The 25,090-nt window shown below is 52.7% G+C and overlaps 1 protein-coding gene across 2 annotated transcripts; it reads right to left on the reverse strand.

Annotated features, from left to right (window-relative positions):
* Window positions 1-3,338: 3,338 nt before the first annotated feature.
* Window positions 3,339-10,026, reverse strand: OSR2 (odd-skipped related transciption factor 2). Of its 2 annotated transcripts, XM_004619884.2 has the most exons (4): window positions 9,954-10,026; window positions 5,431-6,196; window positions 4,282-4,381; window positions 3,339-3,521 (listed from the first exon to the last, which is right to left on the reverse strand). In XM_004619884.2, exons 2-4 carry the CDS (start codon window positions 6,084-6,086, stop codon window positions 3,339-3,341), a joined length of 939 nt encoding a protein of 312 aa, XP_004619941.2. In that variant the 5' UTR covers window positions 6,087-6,196; window positions 9,954-10,026. The 2 variants fall into 2 exon arrangements, with proteins under 2 accessions (XP_004619941.2, XP_004619942.2); XM_004619885.2 differs by lacking the exon at window positions 9,954-10,026 and having other exon boundaries at window positions 3,365-3,439; window positions 5,431-6,086.
* Window positions 10,027-25,090: the final 15,064 nt, after the last annotated feature.

The raw sequence follows: 25,090 nt of genomic DNA on the forward strand, positions 1-25,090 counted from the left end.
GGGTCCCTGATTAAACATTAATTAAATGAAGAGTTTCCAGTGCCTATGCAAACATTTGACAAAATGAAGAAACTCCAGTTACTGCCTTAGATGTCCTCACTGACTACTACCAGTCCAGTTAGGACTATTTAAGAGAATATTTTTATAGTTCTTTATTTTAAAAATATTTAAAGACAAGTATAGAGCATTCATTCCCTTTCTTCCTCTGCCTCACATGTGTGGCTTCTTGGGTTCAATGCCTAGTAACACAAATAAATAAAGTAAAATGAAAGATTTCATTTTTGCCCTAATCAAATTTTAGAAAGTTCTCTTAATGTAAAAAGTTGTGCCTGTGTAAATAGAATTTTAATTATTGTAATTATAAAGTACTATTGCTACAATGACCAACATTTCAATATTAGCAGACCTGCATGCAAACATATGTTATAATTTAACATGGTAGTAGATGACAGTGTCACCCATTAAAAAAATTTTTTTTTAATTCCACACACAGAGGACAAAATAAGATTAAAGACACATCTCAATATTTGAATGTGAAGTTCTTGAGCATTGCGGTTATGACTAGTAATGTGTCCCACTTCTGGCCTCTCTCCAGAGGTATGGGTTCATGAGTTGACTATGATGAGGGAATACACTGGCTAATCTAAAACTCAAATAATGACTTGTCTCTAAACAAAACAAAACCCAACCAAAAACCCTTGGCAGACAAATTTCTTAAGATACAGATATGATTTTCCCAAGGTGCCTCACAAGTGCGTCTCACCCAAGATTCATTTCCTGCATACCTGGACATTCTAGAGGAGGGAACACAGGTCCGAATGTGGCTCAGGCAGGACCCACTGTTAAAAGTTCACCTGAAATCATGACAGAGGTAACAGCTACACCAAAGCCAGACCCTATTGGCATCATGGTGGAACTGGATTGAACTGTCCTCGGGGAGGGCAGGAGGGGGAAAACAGTTAAAAAAGTGGACAGATTATTTTGAAACAGGGATTAACATCACACTTGAATACTATTTTCAGATTCTAAAAGTGTGATCACGTAAGGCAGAGACTGATGGTGAGAATCATGGGGATCTCACACAGGCTGGGCCCCTGTCAAGCACAGAAACCCGGGCTGAAGCAGTGACTCCATCCAACAGTGAAATAGTGAGCGTTTAGGAACGGGCTCTGCTTCCTCCACCTTGTCTTCTGTTTGTCCTCCCTTCCTGATGCTGAAGTGGATAGAGAGGTCCTGCCTATCTGCATGTCCCTGTGATCTAGACTTCGAGGATCGGCCTGTGCTTGATAGCGAGCAAGGGTCATTCTCTGATAATTCCTCTGAACCCTGTGCCATGCAGCCATGACGCTGGGAGGCAGTTGCAGTGGGTGGGGCAGTGAGACTGACTACATGGAAAAAGCCTGCAGGATTAGGGGAGCTCTGGGGACAGTCAATGTGTAACCCTGCCCTAAAGTATTCAACTCTTCTGTGCCAAGGCAGGCAGGATCTTGAGAGAGTAGGGGTAGGGAGGTCACTGAGTTAATTCTGTACAAACAAAAGAAAACAAACAACAGTTTCATTCCTCTAAATACCACACACACACACACACACACACACACACACACACACACACACACATCCCTTGAGACTCCATCCCTTCCCCCCCTTGGTCAGTGAACCCTTTGTGTCCATCCCATGTTGGGAAACGCATTTCTGTGAGCATTTACCACACAAAATATGAGTCGACTATTTGCTGGAGGGATCTGGTGCATGTTGAGAAGTTCCTGAGAGCTCCTGCCAGCTCTCCTGAGAACGGAGGTAGCTTTGAGCCAGGCCACCTTTCTGGGGTTTCCTCATAAACTGTGATTGAACAAGACACTGACAAGAGTTTGAATCTCATCCTCCTGCCTCTACTTGACCCTGGAGGCCCCAGAGGATTCCTGTGGGACTTGCAGGTGCCACAGGAAAAAAAAATGAGAATACCTTTGTCCCGTGGTGCTGTGTTCCAGTCTATGAGAACCCACTAAGACCTGGGCCCTACATTCTGATTCCTCTCAATTTAGTGGGGTTCCTTCCTTCCTCCCAGCCTCTGCTGGCAAGCTGCTGTTTCTTAAAGCCTTCCCCCCTCAGACCTGCAGTTTCTCCTTCCCCTCTTTAGACCAGTGTCTCCCCGTTTTAGGAGTCACTTGGAAAAGTGTAAAACGCTTCCTTCCAAAGCATGAGTGCGAACCTGGACTTCTGGCATTTTCTCAGGGGCAAAGGGCCAACCAGTGATGGAAACCTTGCTAGTGACCTCAGTTTGCTTTACAAAGAAACCCAAACCTTCTAGAAGAAAGGATCTCCACCCATGGAATGGAATAGTTTGTTCAAGACTTAGCCATTTCACCTCTCTACTCCTGTCTTCCTGAGGGGGTGCTTTCCTTCCCGCTTTGGGAGGAGGATTTTGACTCCTCCGCAATGTACAGGATAAAGTCTCGGTCTGCCGCGGTACTAAATCATTGTTCAAAGTCTACTGGCAGGAGAACTCCTCTGCCATAAACTTTAACAATTGGTCAAGGAGTAGAGAGAATTTTCCTCGCCCTTCTCATGCCTCTTCCCACTTGTGCCTTCAAGTCATGGCAGGCAGGTAGTAGTGACGATTGTCCTAACACTCTTATTGGAGTAACAATACTCAAGGGATTGAAGCAACCAAGAGAAGGTAGAAACCTCAGCGTTTCCATTTCAATTTCTTCGACAATGAGGAAGATGGCACCAGGGTCCGATTCCAAAATGCCACCACACACAGAGGGCCTGAGTGTCAGTAAGAGAATGACAAGGTCTTTACTCTAAAATGGAGGGAGATGAAGAACCCACCTTTCAAATTCGAATATGGGAGAGGCAGCCTGCTCTGCCAGCACCCAGAGGGGATCCGAAAGGGTGCAAGTGGGGTCCACACACAAGTTAAACAGCAAGACACTTTTGCAGGAGGGTTGAAACAAACAAGAAAAAGAGAAGTTTTATTTTGAAAATACAGTCTTGAAAGAGAAAATTGGCTTCCATTTTCCATATCTAGGTGCATCCAACAAGATACAAAAACAAACAAAACAACCAAAGACCCTTGACATTCTGTCCACGGCTCTAAAATGAGCTGTGAATATCTACAAGAAACTAGCGTATGCTCATGGTGAAGGGACAGAGCGTGACTCTACAGTTTCAGTCCTTGAGAAGGCAACTTTATCCCCCCCCACCCCACTGCAGCTGAGGCTGCAGCTGTGGAAGAGCTGGGGTCTGTGGAGGGAGGTTGGGGTGGGGGGAACCCCCAGGGCGGGGTGGTGACAAGGGAGGGAGCAGCGGGCCTGGGGGCCCGATCCTGGGCTTCTCTAGAAGTCGTGCCGCGGGGTGTGAGTCAGGCTGTGCCGCCGCAGGTCACAGTTTCGCCTGAACACTTTGCCGCACTGCTCACAGCTGTAGGGCTTGATGTCTGTATGGGTGAGAAGGTGAGTTTTCAGATTACTTCTCTGATTAAAGGTTCTTCCACATGTGGGACATTTGTGTGGAGATTCCTGTTCAGATGTGAAGCAAGGCAAAGGATTAATCCTTCACACCCCCACGGCACCCTTTCTCAATAGCTTTCTGACTGATTTCTATCTCAAGCACCTCACAGCCTGCACCACCGCCAAAGGGGGAGAGGGGTGGGGACACACACAACACTTGTAGAAACCCGTGTGGGCCCCTAACCCACGGGCTGGGCCAACCCATTGGTAAGTGCCAGGGCCCCGAATGGACGGAGGTGGGCTCAGGGCTCTCCCGGACTTTTCAACACCATGTCAGAGGCAGGAAAAGGGGGAGGAAACACTCTAATCCTCTCTTAAGGAGGAAGGCTCCTCTTTGCTGGAAAATTAAACTATTCCTCAGTGTTCTGAAAACTACAAATTACGAGGCCACTGGGAGAGCATGCGGATGGGATTTCACCGAGGCCCCCCATTATCCAAATTACCTTGATTTCCTCCCAAACACCCGAGCTTTTAAAGGCAGGGCAGATTGGGTGAAAAAAAGTAATAATTCTAAAATTAGATTTTCAACTAGAGGGACTTTTAATTAATTTTTTAAAAAAGGAGAATATCTATAAAATGTTCATGTTCAGTAAGATTTATTTAAAGGACGAAAGGGGTGGGGGAGCAGCCTTCCCCACCTAGGAACGGAACTTAAATACAGCCCCTGTAAAGAGGACGACCTGCCTTTTAACACTTTCAAGAGGGAAAACAAAAACCAAAAAACCAAAACGGAACCAGCCACTTTGTTCAAACAAGGAAACAAACTTACCTGCATGTGTAAAGTTTTGTGAACTGCTAGAGTTCTAGACTGACAAAATCCTTTCCCACACTCCTGACATTTGAAGGGTTTTTCTTTAGAATGGATATACCTGAAAATCAATATAAGGTTTCATTGAAAAGGCTTTGGCACGCGCTAGGGAGGGTGGTCTTTGAACACTAATTCAGCACAAAGTGGTGGCCAGACCAAGGAAACTGGATTCCTGTTAATTAGGTTTTCAGGATCCCCCCAGCGGGGCTGTTCTGTTGATGGTTAACCCTCGCTAACCGGTCCCCAGACATCCCCGCCGCTTATCTCCACTCGGCTGCTCTCTCGGCGGATTCCCAGCTCCAGGGCTTGCCCAAGGAACCTTTCTGAGCTTTGGAGGGTTTTCTTTGGGATTTTGACTGGCCACGACATGTTTCGTCAGGCTAGGTCCACCTTAGCTGGACTCATTCTATAGCGAGTCTCTTATCAGCCTGAGGATGGGCACCTAATCTAAGTTCCCCCAGGCTGAGGAGCAGCTAGAAAGATCCCGGAGAAGATGAGATTCTTCCTCTCTGCCCCCCCTACCCCTCATCTGAGCTGGATGAAAACCCTCCATTTAGGACTTCACTTGCCATTCTGAGTGCAGCATTTAAGGTCATGGCTGGGAGGTGGCCGGTGTTTTAAAATTCTGTCCATCTCCAGAACTCCCCAGATACATTTTAAAGAAAGAGGCCTTGACAGGTGGTGGTGGTGGGGTAGAGCAGAGGGAGGGAGCCCAGAGGTGGTGGTCAAGGGGAGGTCCTGCAGCCATTCCCACACAGCCAGGATCGCCCTTAAAGGAAGATCATCCCCACCCCACCCACCATTTGCTCCCGTTGCTCCCCCACAACTGTGGACTGGAGCTGGGATCAAGTCAACCCACCTGACTGGAACCCCTTAAGGGGGCCTATCTAATAGACCACAGCAGGAGGTGGCAGAGAAAAGGGGCTGGCGGGGCAGGCTTTGGGCTTTCTTGTTTCTTGGTAGGGGTGAGGGCGCTGTTCTTGAAGCAGCCTCGGGAGGGGCTTTGGAGAAATGCAGAGGGACCCTGGCCACCTGGCAGGGCCCCTGGGGACGAGACTTTCTGGGCCTGGGCTGCGTCCTCCCCTCCCACACCCGCAGAGCTGCACTCACCTGTGATCCCGCAGATGGTCCTGCCTCCGGAAGGCCTTGTGGCAGATGTCACAGGTGTAAGGCCTCTCATCCGTGTGGGTCCTCTCGTGGATGAGCAAATTGTAGGATTTGGTAAAGTGTCTGCCGCAAAACTTGCAGATAAACTCTTTTTTCGTTTTGGAGGGCAACCGCCCTCTCGAGGGCTTTCTGTCCGGAGTCAATTTACTGAGACCCGAGATGGGCCCCCCCAGCCCCGGGCTCAGCTTGGTCAGGTCTCCCATTTTAGGGGGGTCCTCCTGCGTGGCGGCCACGGCCAGGTTGGCAAAGTCAAACCGGGGCCGGTCCTTGTGCAGCGCTGGGAGGACGTGGGCGATGGCTCCCTGCTTGGGGTGGAAGAGGTGGGTGGTGAAGGGCAGAGCCGGGAAGGGGAAGCGCGCGTCCACCAGGCCCTGCGCTGCGGCCATCTCGGTGATGGTGGAGCGGGTGATCTCGTGCATGTTGGGGTACCCCAGTGACCAGTGGTTCATGTGCATGGTCTGCACGGCGCTGAGTCCGTACAGGCCCTGCAGGTGGTCCACAGCGGCGGGGAAGGTGTTCACGGCCTGCAGGAACGAGTAGTTGGTGAGCTGCAAGGACGGGTGCAGCGGGACCGGCGCGGGCAGGGCCTTGCTCCCCATGGTCGCGGCTGCTGGGGGGCGGAGAGGGCCGCCCCTTTCTTCCAGGTCTCAGAGCCGGGTCTCGGGGCGTGGGGCGACTGTGCAGAGACGACAACCCGCGGGAGAAAACCCTGAAGAAACGGTAAAAGGGGGAACGAGAGGTAAGGTCAGGCTCATTCGCACAGCGGCTTGGGGAGGCCCGTGGTTCCCCCCGCCCGCAGAAGCCCACCCAAAGGGGAGCCAAGAGTCCACCCGAGCTCAGCCCCTCGGAGCAAGGACAGGGAGGACCCCTCTGGGCGCGCCTCCCCCTGGAAATTAGGGTTCCAGGCACGCACGGAGCAAAGGAGCCGCGTGCCGGGGAGAGAGCCTAGCGCGGAACTGGGATTTGGGTCGAGGCCACCCCGAGCGCAATCGCCCGCACCCCGCAGCCACTCGGGCGACCCGCGCTCAACCGCGACGGCCCGCGACGCCAACGCCCGCAGGCCGAGGTCGAGTCTCTGTCCCTGCCGCGCGCCCGAACTCGGGGAGTGGCGGGTGGGCTGCGGGGGGGTCGGCGCGCGGCCTCGGGGGCTTCGGGGTCCGGCTGAGCCCGTGCGGGGGCGCGCCTCCCCAGCCCCCGGCCGGGGGCGCTCGGTGCGGCCCGTAGCGCCCCGCGCGCCGACCTCGGGGCTTGGCCCTGGCCGCGGCCGGCCTCCGTGCCATTTATCAGCGCCGACGGGCCACAGGAAGGAAAAGTGACACCTCGGGGGCCGGCTCGGGCCGGGGAGCGCCCCCTCCTCCTCTCCGGGGGGCCGTCCCCTCCCACCACCCCAGCCAGATCCCTTCCAGATGGTTGGGGCGCGCGGCCCTAGCCCCTGATCGCAGACGGAGCGGCTTCCCCGCCTGGCGCGAGATGCCGGCCTCCACCTGGCCGAGGGGAACGGGCCGAGCCGGACGCTGGGACGCCTGGGCAGGGGACTGGGGCGCGGGGTCGGAGGAAGCGTGTCGGGTCCGCCGGGGCCTGGGCCCACTCGCACGCAGGGTGAGCCACCTTCTCCCACCGCCAGCCCCCCGCTTTCCCCTCGGAATTCCCGCCACTTCGGCGGGTCCGGGCCTGGCCTCGGACGGCGGCTCCCCAGGTGCTGGGCGCGCAGCTCTGTGTTTGCTTTCCAGCACCCTCCGGCCGGGCTTTTAATCCTGCACGAAGGTGGGCGAGTGGGTCCCGACTTCCCTCTCCACCCAGCGCTGCGCGGCGATTCTCTTCTTTGGAAGCGTGGCCGGTGGTGCGCTCGGAGTGGGCCACGTTTGGTGGCCTAGAGCTCTGGTCAGTCCGAATCTTTTTCACCCAGGCCCACACCTATGCTCCCTCCGTGGTCGGGAAGGCTCGGAGACAGGGATTTATTAATGAACCGCTTCTGCCCCTGGTATGCGGTCTGGGAGTTGAGGCCCCGAGTTAATGAGACTTGGGTAACTGTCAGAGGGTTCAAACCATTCAACCAAAACTGTAAACCTCCATTAGCAATCAACTTTCCCACCACAAATCAAGAGGCATGTTGGTTCCGGGGCAACCACTGAAGCCCTGGACTAGACTGGGGAAAAAAGAGAGAGAGAGGGGGGAAAAAAAAAGAACTGGAACAAATATTTCTGATCATCTGATCATTTTCTCTCCTAAAAAAAAATGACTTGACCTTCTTTATTTCCTGTTTGCTGTGTAATGAGGGTGTTAAAATTTTTTTTTGTTGTAGAGGCTTAAAATATTATTTTTTTCTCTTGGTGTTAAAAAAGCAACCTCCCCCCATCGAGAAGAAACCAAAATGATTATTTGGGTGCATTCCCGGACTGAAGTTCTTAGAAATAAATCCAGGAGGCAAAGTGCAACACCCACCATGTTCTCTGTCTATGTGTGTGTGTGTGTGTGTGTGTGTGTGTGTGTGTGTGTGGCTGTGACTTGAAGGAATCCCAAGACCTGTGATTTCGATTCCAAATGCATGGAGTGACTTCTGCCATGACTGGTGTCACCTTCGTTAAGGGTGGGCAGGCAACTGAGTGTCACCTTCTGCCTCCTTGTCTCCCAATGGTTTAAAACACCAAAACGTGACCACTCTCATATCATTCCATGTCATAGTGTCACACACAAACTGTTTTATGATCCCTGTTTGTTTTAAGTTACAGGACAAATATTTTCTCCACAGAGGAAGGGCAAAGCCATTTACTGATGACTTCTGAAACTGTCTGACAGGCAGAACAACCCTGAATTCCACCCAACACTTTTGCTGTAAAATAATGAGGGAATTGATATTTCCACTATCCGGCTGAGTTGCTAGAAATATATGTCAAGAGATATTTTAAGTCACTGAAGAGGATCTAAAGTACTTTCGTTTTGTCTAGAGCCAAGCCTGTGTTTTCAGATCGTCTCAGGCGCTGTCATCTCTCCACCATCCTGTTTGGGAGGGGACCATTGGTTTACTTTGCTGTTTGCAAGGAAAAGGAACTTAAACCAATGAAAAGGCATTAGTATTTCCATGGAGCTGAGACTAGTTTTCTTTCAACAATCTTCATCACGGGAATTTCCAGGCATGCACAGAAGTTTGTAAAAATTTAGCAGCGCAGGCTGTCAAAAAAAATGTGTACATAACTAATTTCAGTTCAGAGGCACTTTCAAAACACTGGAGAAAAAAGGTACACAGTAATTTGATAAGAAACCTCGACCTGTAGTAATGGTGTTATTACACTGAATTATCTAAAAATAATATACACATGGGGGGTCATCTGGTAAAACTTGTCTCTGCAAGAAATGCCTTAGATCCACAGCCTAGTCAAAAGCCTGCCCCAGCCACAATCATATTGGGCATACATCACCAGGCTGTAGTCCCGGAGAGTCTAAGGAGAGCCTTCATTTAAAAAAAATCTTAACTTTAAAGTGGCCAGGTGAACCGAGAAAAACGGCCGGGAAGTTCCTGCTCCTTTCGCAGCGCCTCTGCCTTCCCCAGGACCTAATTAAATTAAGACGCTGCCCGCATAATCTGGGTTCAGTTTCTGCTCCCTCGCTCCCCTGCCCCAGTCGTTTTCTCGTTGGGCTCCCGACTGCAGTTTGTTTAGCAGAGAAAGGAGCTGTCTGCGCCTCGGCCGTGCTCCGGGAAACGCCAGCGCTCTTTTGTTCTCTGCTAAGGACAGGTAGGCAGACGGCCCCTGCACAAACACCTTTCTTTTCTTCTCCCCACTTCTTACCCTCCGCAACTCCTTTCCCAGTGGCCAGAGCTCGAGACGCCCCTTCAAAGTTTGTGTGTGTGTGTGTGTGTGTGTGTGAGTGTGTGTGTGTGTGTGTGTGTGTGTGTGTGTGTGTGTATGTTGGGGAGCGGGGTTGTAGGACGGAACTTGGCTTTCTATTCCCTCTCCTCCAAAATAGAGGATTGGGAGAACAGAGGATTGGGAGAGGGAATTTTTTTTTCTTCCCCGAAGGCCCGCACAGGTTGGAAAACGACCCAGAAACGGGCAGGCGAGGCCGGCGCTGGGTGGCCCGGGCCGGGCCCGCGCTGCCGGGGCCGTGGTAGCCCCGGGACCGGGACGCCAGGGAGACGCGGGGACACGGTCGGAAACACGCAGCGGGTGCGGGCTTCGCATCTCTGGCCACCTTCAACCGCTCAGAGAAGCCGACCGAGCGCGCTTCGATGCAGTATCGCAAAAACAAAACTAAAAGCAGTGCCGCAGAGCGTTGGTCGGCTGGGAGTGGAGCGCTGGATCGGGGCGAGCGTGAACCACACAAAGCCCGGGGAGTCCATCCACCAGACTGCAGCTTTCCGCGATCCCGGGGCTCGTGCAAACGCGGGGGGCCGCAGAGCGCCCCCGGACTCCCTGGAACCCCTCTCCTCGGCGTGCCTGCAGCAGCCCCTTCCCGGCCCCGACACTCACCTCGCGCAGAGAGCTCGGCCCGCGCCGCTCACAGCCGCTCCGGGCACCGGAGCGCGCCGCTGGGAAAGGTCGCGGGGACCCCACCGGGCAAACTTGGGGTTCCGCGCGGAGTCCCGGGAGCCGCGGACATGATCCAGAGGCGGGCGGAGAGCCGCAGCCCTAAGAGCCGGATCCTCGATGCCTCGGTCCGAGTCGCGAGGACGTGGAAGTTCGGACAAACCCCGGGCTCCGGGCGCTCAGCGCGCGCCGGGACCCCCGCGCCCCCGAGAGTCTCTCGCCGCCGCCCACTTCGGGTGAGGTTGGAGGCTGCAGCCTCGCAGGGCCATCACCCTCGGGCAGCGAGCGGGAACGCTGCGCTCGGTCCCCGGCCGCGTCCCTTCCCTAGGCTGCTCGCTGCCCCGGGTCCCGGGCTTTAGTAGCGGCCCCGCCTCCCCTTCGGGCGGGCGTCCCGCCACCGCGCGGGGCCCAGTGCGCCCTGACTCCGCCTCCGCGCCCGGCGCCCGCTAATGGTCCACTCTGTTTACTTGTGTTTGGATAGCAACTGAGTCTTAAAGGCACAGGTTTGTTCGCGGTTTCTGGGTTCCAGAGACTCAGCCGAGCCGAAGTTCGCTTTGTCGCACACACGCGCACACATGGACATACAGGCATGCACGCGCGCGCGCACACACCTCGCCCACTCTCCTTCCTTCTTCTCCTTGCCACTTTTCCTTTTACTGTCAAGAAACCCAACCACTGGTTTTCAGACTCCGGACGCCCCGCAGGCGAACTCCCAAGGGCATTCTGTGGTCTAACTTGGAGCGTTCAACTCAATTTAATTCCCACTTCTTAAGACGCGGAACTGAATCATCTTTTCGAATGAAGGCAATCCTTACTGGGGCCGGGAATGTAGTTCAGTGGTAAGAGCTCACGCTTTGCAGGAATGGAGGCCCCGGGTGCCGTCAGAGTACTCAGCGAAAACAAACCAACACCCGTGGAGACTGTACCCGCCAATATCTAAAGTCCTTTCCCCAACAGAAAAATATAGTTTTGCGCATACTTTTGGTCGATTGTGACCAAAAGTGTCATCTGCTTTCACCAGCTGTTTTCAAAACGAAGTTTGTTTATAGAGGTGACAATTGACTAATTTCATAATTACCGTAAAGACACATGTGGAGTGTCCCTGGAGTAATTTCTTCCAATATTTAAGCTGTAATCAACCCGTGTACATTTCATAAGCAGTTAACCCGATTGGTGGAAGGCTTGGCCATCTGCAACCCATTGGCAAACAATAAAAAAAGTCCATCTGGAAGGGGCGAAGAACAATCATTTTTAAATTTTAGGAAAAGACTAGCTTCTCAGAAAGTGTACATCTACATTTCCAGCAAAAATTAAGTTTCACGGCTGAGTCAAGGGGAGAACAAAAGGGTTTGAAGTGCGAGGATGTCTCTTCCAGGTTCTCAGAGTTCTTGTCTCCGATGCATGCTCTTGTGGCGCGCTCTGCGCTTCTCGGGCACACGTGTGTGCGACCGAATGACAGACCGAGAAAGACACCCTCGTGGTAAGCAGTCTGAGAGCTGTGTGTCTAGGGTTGGGCAGAAAAGCCTTTTGTCCCAGACGAGTTAGCCAGAGGGGGTTTGCATTCGTCTCCCAAACAGAGAACAACTATTGCAGCCAAGAGGCCGTGCGCAGTTCCAAAGTATTCCTCCAAAAGATAGTGTTGGAAGTGATGCTCCGAAGATCTAGGTAATCCCAGCCCGGAGCTTTAGAGGATAAACAACACGGAGAAACTGAAAACTGTCAGAGGCTTGATTAGAGCTTGGGGAGCGAGAGGTTGGCGGAGACTGTCTCATATAAGATAAAATTCCTTCGATTTTATTTATGCTGAGGTGGCTAGAGTTTTCGTTCCTTTGGTGAAATACAACTCCGATAGAAAGCAGATCCTTTCTTTCTTTCTTTCTTTCTTTCTTTCTTTCTTTCTTTCTTTCTTTCTTTCTTTCTTTCTTTCTTCCTTCCTTTCTCTTTCTTTCTTTCTTTCTTTCTTTCTTTCTTTCTTTCTTTCTTTCTTTCTTTCTTTCTTCCTTCCTTCCTTTCTTTCTTTCTTTCTTTCTTTCTTTCTTTCTTTCTTTCTTTCTTTCTTTCTTTCTTTCTTTCTTTCTTTCTTTCTTTCTTTCTTTCTTTCTTTCTCTTTCTTTTCTTTGTTTCTTTCGCCCTGCAAAGGTTCAACTGTGAGCCTCAAAGGGGTGCTTTCATTTCGGTGTTCACGGTTCCACTGGCGACGCTGCACCTCGTTGAACCGCCTCGTTCCTGTCGCAGCTTTTCTCAATTTGAAAGGTGTGTAGAAACTTTTTCTGCTCTCACACCCCAGTGCAAACACTCCGGGGCTCAGCGTGCTGACCTGAAGGATGTTCCTGCGCTTCTCATTCATTTCCTTTACACCGAAGGGGATGCGACTGCCTAGCGACAGGCTTCACACCTACACACCGCGTGTGCGTGCGTGTGCGCGCGCGGGAGATGCGCGCGTGGGTGCCTGTGCGCGTGCGCGCTCAGGCCGCAGCGTGTTCTGTGCTAAAGGGGCTGCATTTGCCGCTGGGGAGCCGGAATTTCCAGCCACCCATGGGCTGCGCGGCCTCTTCCCGCAAATCGCCTGAGTCCAGGTTTTCCCAGCCACGGGTTCCTCACGCCGCTGCTGGCCCCGCGGAGTGCCAGCGCGCAGTCTGGCCCCTACCGGCCCGGCGCTACTCCCGCTTAAAAGGTAGGAATCAGAGTGGGGGCGGCGCACTTTAGGGGAGGCCACGCGGCGGGGCAACGGGTCGGCCGGCTGCAGGTCCTGTGGCCACCACCAGCAGGTGCTCCCTCCTGGGCTAGAGCTCGAGCCAGGCCGGCGCCCCGCCGCTCTGCACTCAGGGCTCCCCGGGGCCGCCGCGCCCCGAGTGTCTCCAAATTCTGCCCCACGACTCAGCCGGCACCCAGGGCGCAGCATCGTTGGGGGCCCATCCAGGAGCAGCCTCATCGGCGGGAGTTCCCGCACGCACCCCCCTTTCCGACAGGCCCCGGCGCCGATGATAGGCCACCCGGCCACGGCGACTTGGGGGGTCCCTGTAAGGGGAATCCCGGAGCCCCATCCCACTCCCGGGGCGCTGGGCTCGAGGCTCCGCTGCGGGCTTGTCTGACATTTCCGCCAACGCGGTCATCTGCTGTCCTCACGGCTCCGGGGCTTTCGACACCAAGGACGCTTCCAGGGAAATGGCTAACAGACTGATCGGGGCGCAGAGCGGCACGGGCCGCCCGCACGCAGGGAAGGGACACGCCTCTGGTGACGGGCCTGGACAGCACGCGGGGAGCTGGAGGAGGAGGAGGAGGAGGAAGAGGAGGAGGAGGAGGAGGAGGAGGGGGCCGAAGCGGCTCCCCCGTTAGCCTCGGGCCCACCCGGGAGGTTCAGGCAGAGAAGCGGCGAGCAGGTGGCGGACACTGACCTCCGGGGGCCTCACCCCAGCTGCCCGCTAGGACCGCGCGCTACGGGCGTTCCCCAACCGCGGGCCTTTGGAGGCACAGATTATGGAAAGCCCGTCTCTTCCCCGGGACCCCCGTTCCGAGGACTCACCTCCCTTCTCCCCACGCTTCCCGGGGCTCTGGGGGGGCGGGGATCTTTTGCATTTGAACCTCCTGCACTCGGAGCTTCTTAACGCTCCAGCCCCGCGGGCTGGGGGCGCCTGGCAGGGGGACTCCGGGAGAGGGATGCGGCGTGCGAGCTCCAGCCATAAGAAAAGAAAAGGCGCGTAGACACCCACAGTGGATCGCGGGCCCTGCGCGCGGAGCTTGGGGTGCAGGCGCTGGAACCAGAAGCCCGAGAAATGCATCTTTGTAAGAAGCACGTTTCGGTCGCGCACTCTGCGGGCTGGACTGCAACGTGCGGCGCCGGCGGGAAGAGCCGCAGCGCCCCCTGGAGGCGCGGGCCGAGCACTACGCGGCGCGGCGGCCGGGGGCGGTTACCGAGACGGCGGGCGGGCATCCAGGTGTGCGTGCGGCTGGCTCTGGACCGGGCGCCGTGCTACCTCCACGGCTCGGAAAGAGACGTGTGCGTGGCAGGGGTGCTGGGGACAGGGCCTGGGCCGGTTGTTGGGACGCCGAAGACATTCTTACCGGCACCCGGGGGGCCTTGGGGAAGGTCCCTCGCGGGGACGCCCCCTGTGACTCGGCTCAAGCCGTTGCCCAGCGTCCATCTGACACCTGCGGAGCGGGCGCGCGACTATTTCTGATTTCCAATTCCCGCGCTGGGATTCGCGGGTGCTCCCGTTGCTGATAAGTAGATTTCCAAGGCCTGGGACCCTATCCCCACGGAAGGTTCCGAAAGAACAGCGTTTAAGAAAGGTTGCCTCTCTTGCCAGGGCTGATAATCTGACCCCACGCCGCTTTAGAAGCCCCGTCGGGAAGCTGCCCCCAGCATGGGCTGTGCGCTCCATCCTTCCCCCCCGACGATGGTGTTTCGAGGTGCACTAACGGCCTGGGACCCTTCCCGGGCTGGGAGGCAAACTCAGGGTCGGGCTAGGAGGGAGCAACCTCAAGTTCCTGCTCCCGCACTCCGTTTCCTGACTCCGGGAGAGGAGAAGGTGGACGGGGCGTCCGAACTAACTGCACCCTTGTTCTCTCCGCCTCCCCACCAGTGGCCCACCCACTTTCGGGGGGCGGCTCTGTGGTCACCCCGTGGGTGGGCAGGCTAGGCCTGGGTTGAGGGCAGCTGCCTGGCGCTTCCAAGCCGGGTGGAATCCGCACGTGGGACGCTCGGGCTCTGGCACGTGCGGGGCACCCGCGCGGAGCAGGCGGGCGAACGCAGGGTTTGGGGGTGGGGGCGCCTGCTCCTCCTGCAGCGCTGCAGGGAAGTCAAGCGAGACGCGGGTAACCCCTTAAAGGCCGCTTCCAGTTCCCGGCTCATCGGAGCCCGCGGCTGTGCGTATCCAGCCAGGCCGGCCTTCCCGAGGGCATCGCGGGCCCGAGCGCCGACCCTGGAGGGCCTTTGCGGGAAGCGCGGCCGCTGCTGGCGTCTCCCGTCCCGTGGATCTGGGCCGGCGCGGACACTCCGAAACCATCGCGCTCAGAAGAGACCGGGCCAGAGCTGCCAGCTCAGTTTCTTAGGCTCCCATGAACGAACTAAGAGTGTGAGCCGACGACTAGAGCGTGGGGGCCCAGGACCAACCCTCCAGTCCGGGTGCCCCGTGTCAGCGCGGCTGCGCGCCCCTGGGAGCTGAGCGCCCTGCACCATCTCTTCAGCCCCCTTTCAAATTCCGGCCCAGCACGGTCTGGTGCCCTCCCTCCCACCCTCCCAGGCTCTCCGCAGCCGCCTTTTCTCCCTGAGATTCTGCATCTGTCCAGAATTATGAGGTAGAAAAACAGCTCTTAAAGGTGGTCCTGAGGTGGTGGGGGGCGCGGAATCAGTGAGAAATGCAAATTGTCGGGGCCCCATCTACCGCCTGCAACACTCTCGAGTATTTCCAGACGCCGCCTAAGACGCAACCTTAGGCGGCGTCTAAGACGCAACAGACTTAGGGGACTGACTGTGGAGGCGACCTCGCACCTGCACTGTTTTATCTCTGGGCCTCTTCCTCCCCCACCTTCCCGGTCTTTCCTTCCATCCCTCTCTCCCTCTCTCGCCCTTTCCCACGAAGAATATTAGAACAAACGCTTGTTTATTTATTCCATCATCCCATCACTCATGTTCATTTCCTATCTTTGGTGGCTCGAAGCGTCTGACTTTCTGCTGCCCCCCACCGCCACGTTGGTGGAGATGACTGAGTGTCCTGAGGGTCGCTGGGTGGCTGAGTTAAGCAGGACTCTGCGCTGCGGGGCGTGCAAAGCAAGTGCTCCAGCCCTCAGAGCCCCTCCAGGCCCAGCCTCCTCCCTTGAAGTCTGGTAGGGATGGAGGGGAAGGAGAGGATGGAAGAGAAGTGAGGTGCCTTCAGGTTTTCATGGCCCATTGTTCTTATAATTTTTGGTGGGAGATTTTTCTCTAATATCAGAAAATTCCTTTAGGAAGCAAATGTGAGCACCGTTGTTTTCCTTTCAGAGTTTCGGAACTATGGATTCTTGCTCTCTTTCCTCATTCTTACTATTTCCTTTATGTCCTAGGGGTCCACATGCATATCCCCTTCCTCCTGGCAGTCACTCAGGCTGGGGAGTCTATCACAGTCACGCACACCAGGGTGCTGTGTGAACTGGCTGGGCTGTCCCCAAGGCACTAGGTCCATCAGGGTTCTGCGCATGAACATGCCTGCCCCACCCACCCCAAAATGCCGGCTCCCACCTGGCTTCCTCCTTCAGCACCACTGCCTGGCTTCTGGCCCTCAGGTGTACCTAGACACCCACTTCCTGATCCCCAGTCTGCTCCTTGCATTTGAATGCCTGAACCATTCCCCTTACCCTGGACAGAGGGGGCTCCTCTCATTCCCTCCTCCTGCAATCCCAGTGAAACTCACACTCTCTGCTCCTTGAAGCCCACCTACCCCCTTTAACCTCTCTCTGGGAAGGTTAACCTTTCTTTCTAGGACCTCACCTGAGTCATTGGCTCCCTGGTCCATTTGGTGATGTCACTTAGCCCTTAACACATTCTCATGGTGGTACCACCAATAGCTCACACAGTCTAATGAACACAAACTTCACCGCTTGGGGCTGGAGTGATAGTACAGCTTGCAGGACCTTTATCTGATATGCAACCAATCTGGGTTGAATCTCCAGCATCCCATATGGTCCCCTATTTACTGCTAAGAGTAATTCCTGAGCACAGAGCCAGGAGTATTACAGGGCGTGGCCCCAAAACCAAAACTGTATCACCAACTTTTAGACATGGAGTCAAAAATAAAAGACTTTGATCCTCTGTTTTCAGATTTTGAAAAAGAGAGAAATATTTTAGTTGGGTGAGCTGGTGCAGACTCTTCTGAATGTGCACACGTTTCCCCCCATGGACTGCCCGCCATAAATTGAGTAAAAGTATCCAGTTCTCTTTGACAAAGAGTTGCTATTTTAATGTGACCTGTTCTGTTGGGGGATTTTCAAAATATAAAATGTAAAATGGTCAGGAACACGATAATCTCTTTACAACCTGTGATCGTATTTCTTAACAGGATTTCATTCTCCTGTGCAGATGTAACATTCAAAGCGGCTGGCAGCACTTAGGAAATGCCAAGGCCAATATTTGAATGCAGATACAAGTTTTAACAAAGGAAAATGTATATCCCTCTAGCTGTTTGTGAATATTCTCCAGGGGATTAATAGGCTCTTCTTGAACCTAATCCAAGTAGGTGAACTCAAACAAAATATGTGAGGTACCAGGCACATATTTGCTCCCCTTGTCTTCAAATATCTTTGCATGTCCTTTGTGAGTCCTCAGTGATCCAGGTACTCAGTGATCAATCCTGTTTTCCTTGGTGATCTGGGACCTTCCACCAGGACTCCAGGGAGGGGGCAAGGGCAAGGAAGGTGGGGATTTAGCAGTTGGTTTCTTCTAGTTTTGTCAAATTGTTAAAGTCTTTGGACTTAAGAGTGATCTTTAAAACGTTTATTGAATTCTCTTTCACTGTTAGGTCATTTTTACAAGTCAAAGAGAGAAAGTCAGCGTTCAAGCCAGCTCATTTATTAGAAACCCAGTGCCAGCTCCGGCTTAGCTCTTGGCTTTCCAACTGGGAGAGCTTTATATCATGGATGCAGTTTACAGTAATGTTATTTCCATCAGGCCCAGGTGATAATTTAGCTGCAGACTTCTTCTGATTGGGGACCAGAGGTCACTCCAGCTTGCTCTCCCTCAGAAACAACGAAATCTTCTTCCTCTGTCACCTTGCAGATGGGGGCGGGGCGGGGACTGAAATGGTAGAGAGCTCAGCTGGCCTCACTCTGCCATTCCTTGAGAGAACATGGACTTGGACTAGCTCAGACCCCACTGGCCTCAGAGATTCCTGGTCTGACACAAGTGATGAGCCCTGCTCTATTATTATGACTTGGGGGGCAGTGTTGAGCCTTATCCAGTGATGCTCAGGGGCTCCTCCTGGTTCAATGCCCGAATCCTTCTTGAGGGGACAGGGTCAAGCCACGGTCGGTTGCCTTATGCTATCTCTGGCCTGAGCTCCAGTGTCTATATCCTTAAATTCCCAACATAGCAACTTGAGTGTTTCTGGGGACAGAGAGTTCTAAGAAGCTGAGAGGACTCCCCTTCCTCCTTCTGGGCGCTTTCTTTATGGCAGCTCAGAGGGTCTTCACCTCCTCCATCCTACAGTGGCTAAACCCTTTCTCCAAATCCTTCACTCCGACACCCTGTCACTCCCATGCCTGGCAAGGGGGCCCGCCTCCAGGAATCACACTGGGTGGGTGCTGAAATGTCAGCGCAGGACGCAGTGTTTCTATCACATGATAAACCATGAAGACTTTTCCTTTCTCTGGAAAAGTACACAGAGTGCAAGCATTCTCCCAGGCCCTACGTGTTGGGCCCGCCCAGGCCCTCGAGAGCATGGAGGAGAACATGAGTGTGTCATATGGGTGTGTCTCCAAGCCTACTTCCCTCTACCTCATCCTTAACCACATTCCCTTGATGGGCCATATGGCCTGGGAGTGGCCTGGAACATGTTAAGAGCATTGACTGCACGGTGGGAGCAAAGCACAGTGGGGTTTCAGAAAGGTTAGTCCAGTGAATGTGGATTTGTTGAGGATACTTAGCGCAGTGGGTACTATGGATTCGGTAACGTTTTGTTTTTATGTTGAAGCTACACCTGTGCTTGGGGGCTACTCTGAGCTCTGTACTTGCTCCTACGGGTGCTCAGGGGAGCACGGGGTGCTGGGAGTGAGCCAGGGCCTCTGGCATGCACAGAATGCCTGTGGAACCAGCTCTCTGGCATAAGATTCAGCAATTAATGAAGGAGCTACTGTCCTCCTGAGTGAGAGTCAAGAAACTAGACTGTTGGGATCCAGTAGGACCAGAGCACTGAGCTCCATGGTTAACAGGGTTTTATCTTGGGCACACCTCAGTTTCTAAACCTCCAAACGCAGAATATTCTAAGGATGAAATGACATGAAAGGGCATTAGTGCTAAAAGGACACTCTAGTTCTTTCTTACCCACTAACATCAAGGCACCAGCAGCACACGAGGATTCCTCTTGCATTCCCGAGGGCTTGGAGAGGAGGCTGAGGGAAGAAGGGCGGCCAGTGCTTAGCATCTCCTGGTTGAGTGGACACGTGAAGCTGCTGGGACAAGTGTTTCTGGAGGAAAGGCAGTTAAGTCTATCCTGAAAGTAAGAGTACTTAGAAAGCAAGCTTCTCCCATGGTCTTCCGAGCCCAGGGTTGTGCTCACTTTTCTATCTTCTTGATCTGTTTGATCTGAATGCAGTCAGGGAAAATCTTGAGTAGATGCAGTGATGAATAGACAGTTTAGGCTTAAATACATTACTTCGGATGTTTCTCTCGAATGAAGCAATGGTGCAACTAATTTGGATGAATGACATTAACATATGAGGTTTTCAGAAGGAAATTGAATCACAGTAAAGCAATTGGAAAATCCAAACTAACATGGGTCTAAACAGCAGAGAAGTCAGTTCATCTCTCACTCAAGCCAGAGCCAATATGGTGAGGTGCTAGGTTCTTGCCAAGCAGGTACATTGATCTTTTGTCTTCCACCAACTTCAAGACAATGACTTTCACATTTAGTCCAAGATGCCTGCATGCCAGCCAGCAGCACGGAAGATGGCATGGTGAGAGGCAAACGGCTCCTTTAGGGGACTCCACAGAAGCCAAAATTTAGTCACACAGTTAGACTCACATGCAAAGGAGCCTGGGAACTGTAGTGTTTTTTCTAGGTGGCAGCTAACATTTAAACTCAGGAAAATGCATATTGGGGAATGACGAACCAACACAGCCCAGGATGCCGAGACATGGGGCTTGGTATCACTGAATCACTATTATCCTATTTTTCATCGATTTACTTGAGCAGGCACCACTAATGTCTCTGTTAACTCAGTCCTGAGATTTTAGCAGCCTCTCTTTACTCATCTTTCCCAATGATTGGAGGCTCTTTCAGGGTCAGGAGAACAAGACCTATCGTTACTGTTTTTGGCATATCGAATACACCACGGGTAGCTTGCCAGGCTCTGCCATGCAGGCAGGATACTCTCGGCTTGCCTGGCTCTCCGAGGCGTGTATATATACTGTATCTGGGATATGAATATGCCATGGGGAGCTTGCCAGGCTTGGTACTTGGTGCTTGGTACTTTATGTTAATGTAGATGTGTTGGCCCCATAATTGATCTCATTGGTTCTGAAAGGTGCTTGTTGCCATGTCAGCTGCTTTTGGGAATTTTAAGCACTTGAGTCAGTGGCATGATTCTGTTTTGGAGCCCCTTAGCATTATGGTTCTTTCTACCCCTACTTTAGTTCACTGTACTTGGGAAGGGGGTAGGAGCACACCTGTCTCATGCTCAGGGGCACATATGGGACCACATGTGGTGTCAGAACTCAAACCATGGTCTCAGCTTCATTTACATCTGCAGCAAGGGCCTTAATCTCTGTGCTATCTCTTTGGCCCCTTCTTGTTCACTCTTTTTTGTTTGTTTGTTTTTGGGCTTTGGGTCATACCTGGAAGTGCTCGAGAGACCATATGGGATGCCAGAAATCAAACTCTATGTAAGGCGAGCACCCTCTCTGCTGTACTATTTCCAGCGTTCTTGTCGCTCTTAATTGTAGTTGCTGCTCCCCGAATTTGCTTACCAGCCCAGAAAGGGTGAGTCTGAGGGGCAGTGTGAGGGGCTGCAGGGGCCTTGGTTGTGGGTGGTACCACAGCGATGTGGGATGGAACCTGGATAGCAGGGGGGCCTGGGCAGTGAGTGTTCTGTGGGAGGATTTCACTTTTCCTCTTAGATGATGGGGCCAGAAATGAGACAGAAGGAAAGTGGAAGCTCAAGATTATTCCGGGCCCTGTTAGCCTAGAAAGCATATCTGGGGCAAGGCAGAAGCCAGAAACTGCCTTCCTGCAACAAAAATGTGCAACTCAGTTGTCCAAAAGGCAGAGTCAAGACTTCCAGCAGACCCCACACACAGCAGAAAAGGCGGTGCTTAGCCAGACCCAAGGACAAGCTGTAAAGATAAGGGCCGAGAGAGACTTAATTACCAATTCAAGCTGTCCTGGCCTAACCTCTCTGCCCAGTACACAGCTTCTGAGCTCTTTCTGCCATTAATAGGCACCGACTGGATTCCCCCCTGGGGTCTAGGAGCCTGCTTAGAACAAACCTGATCTCAAGGAAGGAAGAGAGTGTCAAGGAAGAGAGTGGGGAGAGTGGGATGGGTCCGTGGATTCCCAGTCTCCCTGGGGGTCCCCCTGCTGCCTGCTCTGGGGGAGGTGATCTGTAGAGCATTAATGCCCATGTGTGGGGAGATGGGTTTGGCCCCGCAGAAACATCTGGAATGACACTTGGGACATCCCAGACACATTTACAGTATCCCAGGGGCTGTGCCTTGCCCGAGGAAGCTGCCTAGAGAGCCCTGGGTCCACATTTATTTCCTTAGAGCAGAGATTTTATATTTGACTCTGTAATTCAATGCCTTTGGCTCCCCATCCTGCTAAAAAGGAAAAGAACACACAGTCCAAACAGTTTTTAGAACCCAAATTCCCCCCCCCCTCCAAAGAGCAAATGTGCCTGGTACGTGCAGCTTTTACACACATCTGTAAGTTATGACTTGTTTATACCAGCCCTTCGAATATTTTAAAAATAAAGTATAATGTTTTTCAGTCTGTATACAATAGCGTTTTCTTTTATCAACCCCCCACAGGCACACACATTTCCTTCTTTTAGGGTGTAATTACATGTCTAAATAGTAATGTATACAAGTGATGTACAGGCAAGACATGTATGTTTTATGGCATCTATACCATACCAGAAGGATAATTCTCAGGTGGAGTCTATGTAATATGGTAACTAATAACCTGCAGCGCTGGCCAGCCCACCTAAGTCAGGCTGACCCAGGGCTCTGTGCTGGGCTGAGAACTTTCTGGATCATGAAAAGGTATTGAGTGTCCACATCATCCACTTTAGTCATTTTACTCAGGTGGCCACAGGGCTCGGGTGGAATCCCAGGGAGACTGTCCGCTGCTCTGAGCCGGTACCCAGAGGTGCTGGGGGTCATCTAGGAAGGGCGCTTCTGTTCCCGTATCACTGCTGAAATTTCTACTGGAAAGAGATGTTGCCTCTAGCCCCGTGGCCACTTGGGAGCACACAGGGTGCAGAGCCTGCTGGCTTCCAGGGCTGGGTATCAGGTGTTGCACGGCAGCTGGTTGGTCCGAGATGCAGCCATACCTCCTGGGGGTGGGGGCAGCACATACAGGAGACCTCTAGGTCTGAAGAATAAATTTGGAGAGAGATTCCAGCTCCCTGGGGCTCTTAAGAATCTTTTGCTGGGAGCAATGAAGACCCTGACACAGCTCCCTGTCCTTTAGCAGAGCCTGCTCAAATGTTTGAAAAGTCCAGCCTCAGTTTCCCCACCATTTTCTAGCTCACACACTGAGCTTTCTCTGGGAGTGATGCTGAGAATGTTGATATTAACTGATCTGCTTGGTTGCAGTTACTGATGCACCCTTCCTCCCCATGAGTGCTCAAACTGGCTGCTTTTAGGTCAGCATCGACCCACAGTGTCACTAAGGAACACCTTAAGAGTGGGTGATCTAGGACTGAAGCCCTTCTGACTATCTTGTTTACCTCTGATGCCCCATCACCAAGAGCTGTTTTCCTCTGGAAGACTTCTCTTTGTGTGTGTGTGTGTGTGTGTGTGTGTGTGTGTGTGTGTGTGTGTGTGTGTGTGTGTGTGTGTGTATTTTGAGGCCAAGTCTGGCAATGCCCTGGGTTTGCGCAGCGCATGTGCCTACCTCCTGGTGCCCTGTCTTCGATCCCAGATGATTTCCCCTCTTACCCTCTTATTGCTTTTCCTCCCGTGGGCTTCTCACTTGCTCCCAGCTTAAGAAGACGACCTCTTCTTCATTCTCCGAGCTCCCTCTTCAGTCGCCCACCAGATCTTATCCCCAGGAGGGGCCCAGTACCTCCTGGGTTTCTGGAGGGCCTGTTGAGCTGAGAGCTGCCTGGGGTTCCTCACTGCCTCCTCTGCTCTGGCTCACCTGGTCTGCTCCTCTCCTCGCCCCTTCCAGCCTCTCTCACTGCTCCAGTTCCAGGGAACAGCATTCCCCATTAATGAGCTCCATTTGTTTAGAATAAAAGAAAACACTCACCACCCTCCCAGGCCCTTAACTTATGCTAACAGATTCCAGCAGACAGTTGGGTATACTTGAGTGCAATCTAGTTCAAAGTTATTATTTTGTTCAGACCCCTCTCTTACAAGGCAGTGATTGAAGGCGGGGCCAGTGCATGAAGATGTTTGTGCTTATAAAACGAGGCTGGGACCGCAAGCCGGTGCCTCTCTGGGTTGTTCTGGGTTCCATCATTACAACCATGGGTGGTGGTATCTGCTGAGTATCTGGCTTGCCGCCGAGCCCAGCGCGGGCCTGGACATTATTTGCTCCAATGATTTTCTCCTCCTCCCCCTCTTTCTTTTTTTGTGTTAAATATGTACAGAATGGATGGGGTGGGGGTCGAGAGGTTCTTGCCTTGAGTACGTTGTGTGCTTTTTCAGCGTTGTGCTACTTCCATAAAGTTGATTTTATGAGCTGTATGCTTGCATTTTTGTTTTCTGACTTATTATTGTTCTCTATCCTACAATTGTTCTATTAATTCGATAGCATATGATTCCAAGCCAAACATTTGTTCCAAATTCTGCCCGATTAAGGGGAAATTTCCAGACCAAATCCTACCCAGGAACCGTCCTAAAGAAACAGAACCCAACCCCGCTGCACTATCTTTTCAGAGATGTTTAGGAGCTGAGTCCTCGAGTGGGGTTGGTGGGCCCCGCCCCCAGCCCCCTCGGCTTTTTCTATAGATCCAAAACTGGGTGCATTCAAAGGCAATTCTAAGGGGGGGCTCCGACAGACATAAGGGCTCTGTAGCCCTTCTCAGTATGGGTACGGAAGTGGAAAGGCTGGGTGAGGGTCTTCCCCGGAGAAAGACAGGCCCCAGCACACGTGTCCTTGCCCTCTGACCCTGGGCAGTTTTAGGAGGATTCCCAAGATAAATTGAGCAAATTGGCACCACTTGGCTTGTCATGTTTCTTGCTTGAAACTCTTTAAAAAAAGACAACATGACCAGCTGCCAGACTGGGGTGCTGAAATTCCAGAAAATGTAGGCATCTGATTTTTCTACCTTTCTCACCAAGGTAAATGCAGGGGCCAAACCCAGTGCAAGCCGGCGTGTCTTGCCTCTCCTTCTGTAGTTCTGCTGCTTGCCTTTCAGGGAGGACAGAGAACTATTGTTTCCATTTTTTCTTTCTTTCTTTCTTTTTTTTTTTTAAGCTACATAAGTAGTAGTTTCTGGAAGGATAGAAGGTTGTAATCTTTTTAATTCAGACCTTGGTGCAGCAGAGCTGGGTTCACTGGTGAGAGAGCAGCATTATTCAGTAATGCGTGCTGTATGGAACAGGGAGCCGGCCGTGCTTTATAATTACAAAGCCAGGCGGGAAGCTTTTCAAAGCCATGGGGCCTGGAGTGGAACTGGGCGCTCCAGTGGGGTCCAGGACAGCAGCTGCAGTTTCTGGCTCACCCCGAGGATCTAGGAGAGAGGAGGAATGAAGATTCCTGCAGCCACCCCAGAAGGACAGGGAGTGAAAGGTCCCAGCTAGCTCTTAAATTCAGGGAAGCACTTGGAGGCCGCCCGAGTGTCTTTATTTATTTATTTTTCAAAATTTATTTTTATTTATTTATTTATTTATTTATTTATTTATTTATTTATTTTCGCTTTTTGTTTTTTAGGTCACACCTGGCGATGCACAGGGGTTACTCCTGGTTCTGCACTCAGGAATTACTCCTGGCGGTGCTCAGGGGACCATATGGGATGCTGGGAATCGAACCCGGGTTGGCCACGTGCAAGGCAAACACCCTACCCGCTGTGCTATTGCTCCAGACACTGTAAAAGACTTTATAGTGTCTTTATAAAACTGAGACAAAAGGCTCCATTAAATTCCCTCCCTTAGCCTCGGAGCAAGGAACTCACCCTTTTCCCTGACATGGGACCACAGGTGGAATTTGCCTGATAGTGCC

Source organism: Sorex araneus, chromosome 2 (genome assembly GCF_027595985.1).
Source record: "Sorex araneus isolate mSorAra2 chromosome 2, mSorAra2.pri, whole genome shotgun sequence".
NCBI lineage: Eukaryota > Metazoa > Chordata > Mammalia > Eulipotyphla > Soricidae > Sorex > Sorex araneus.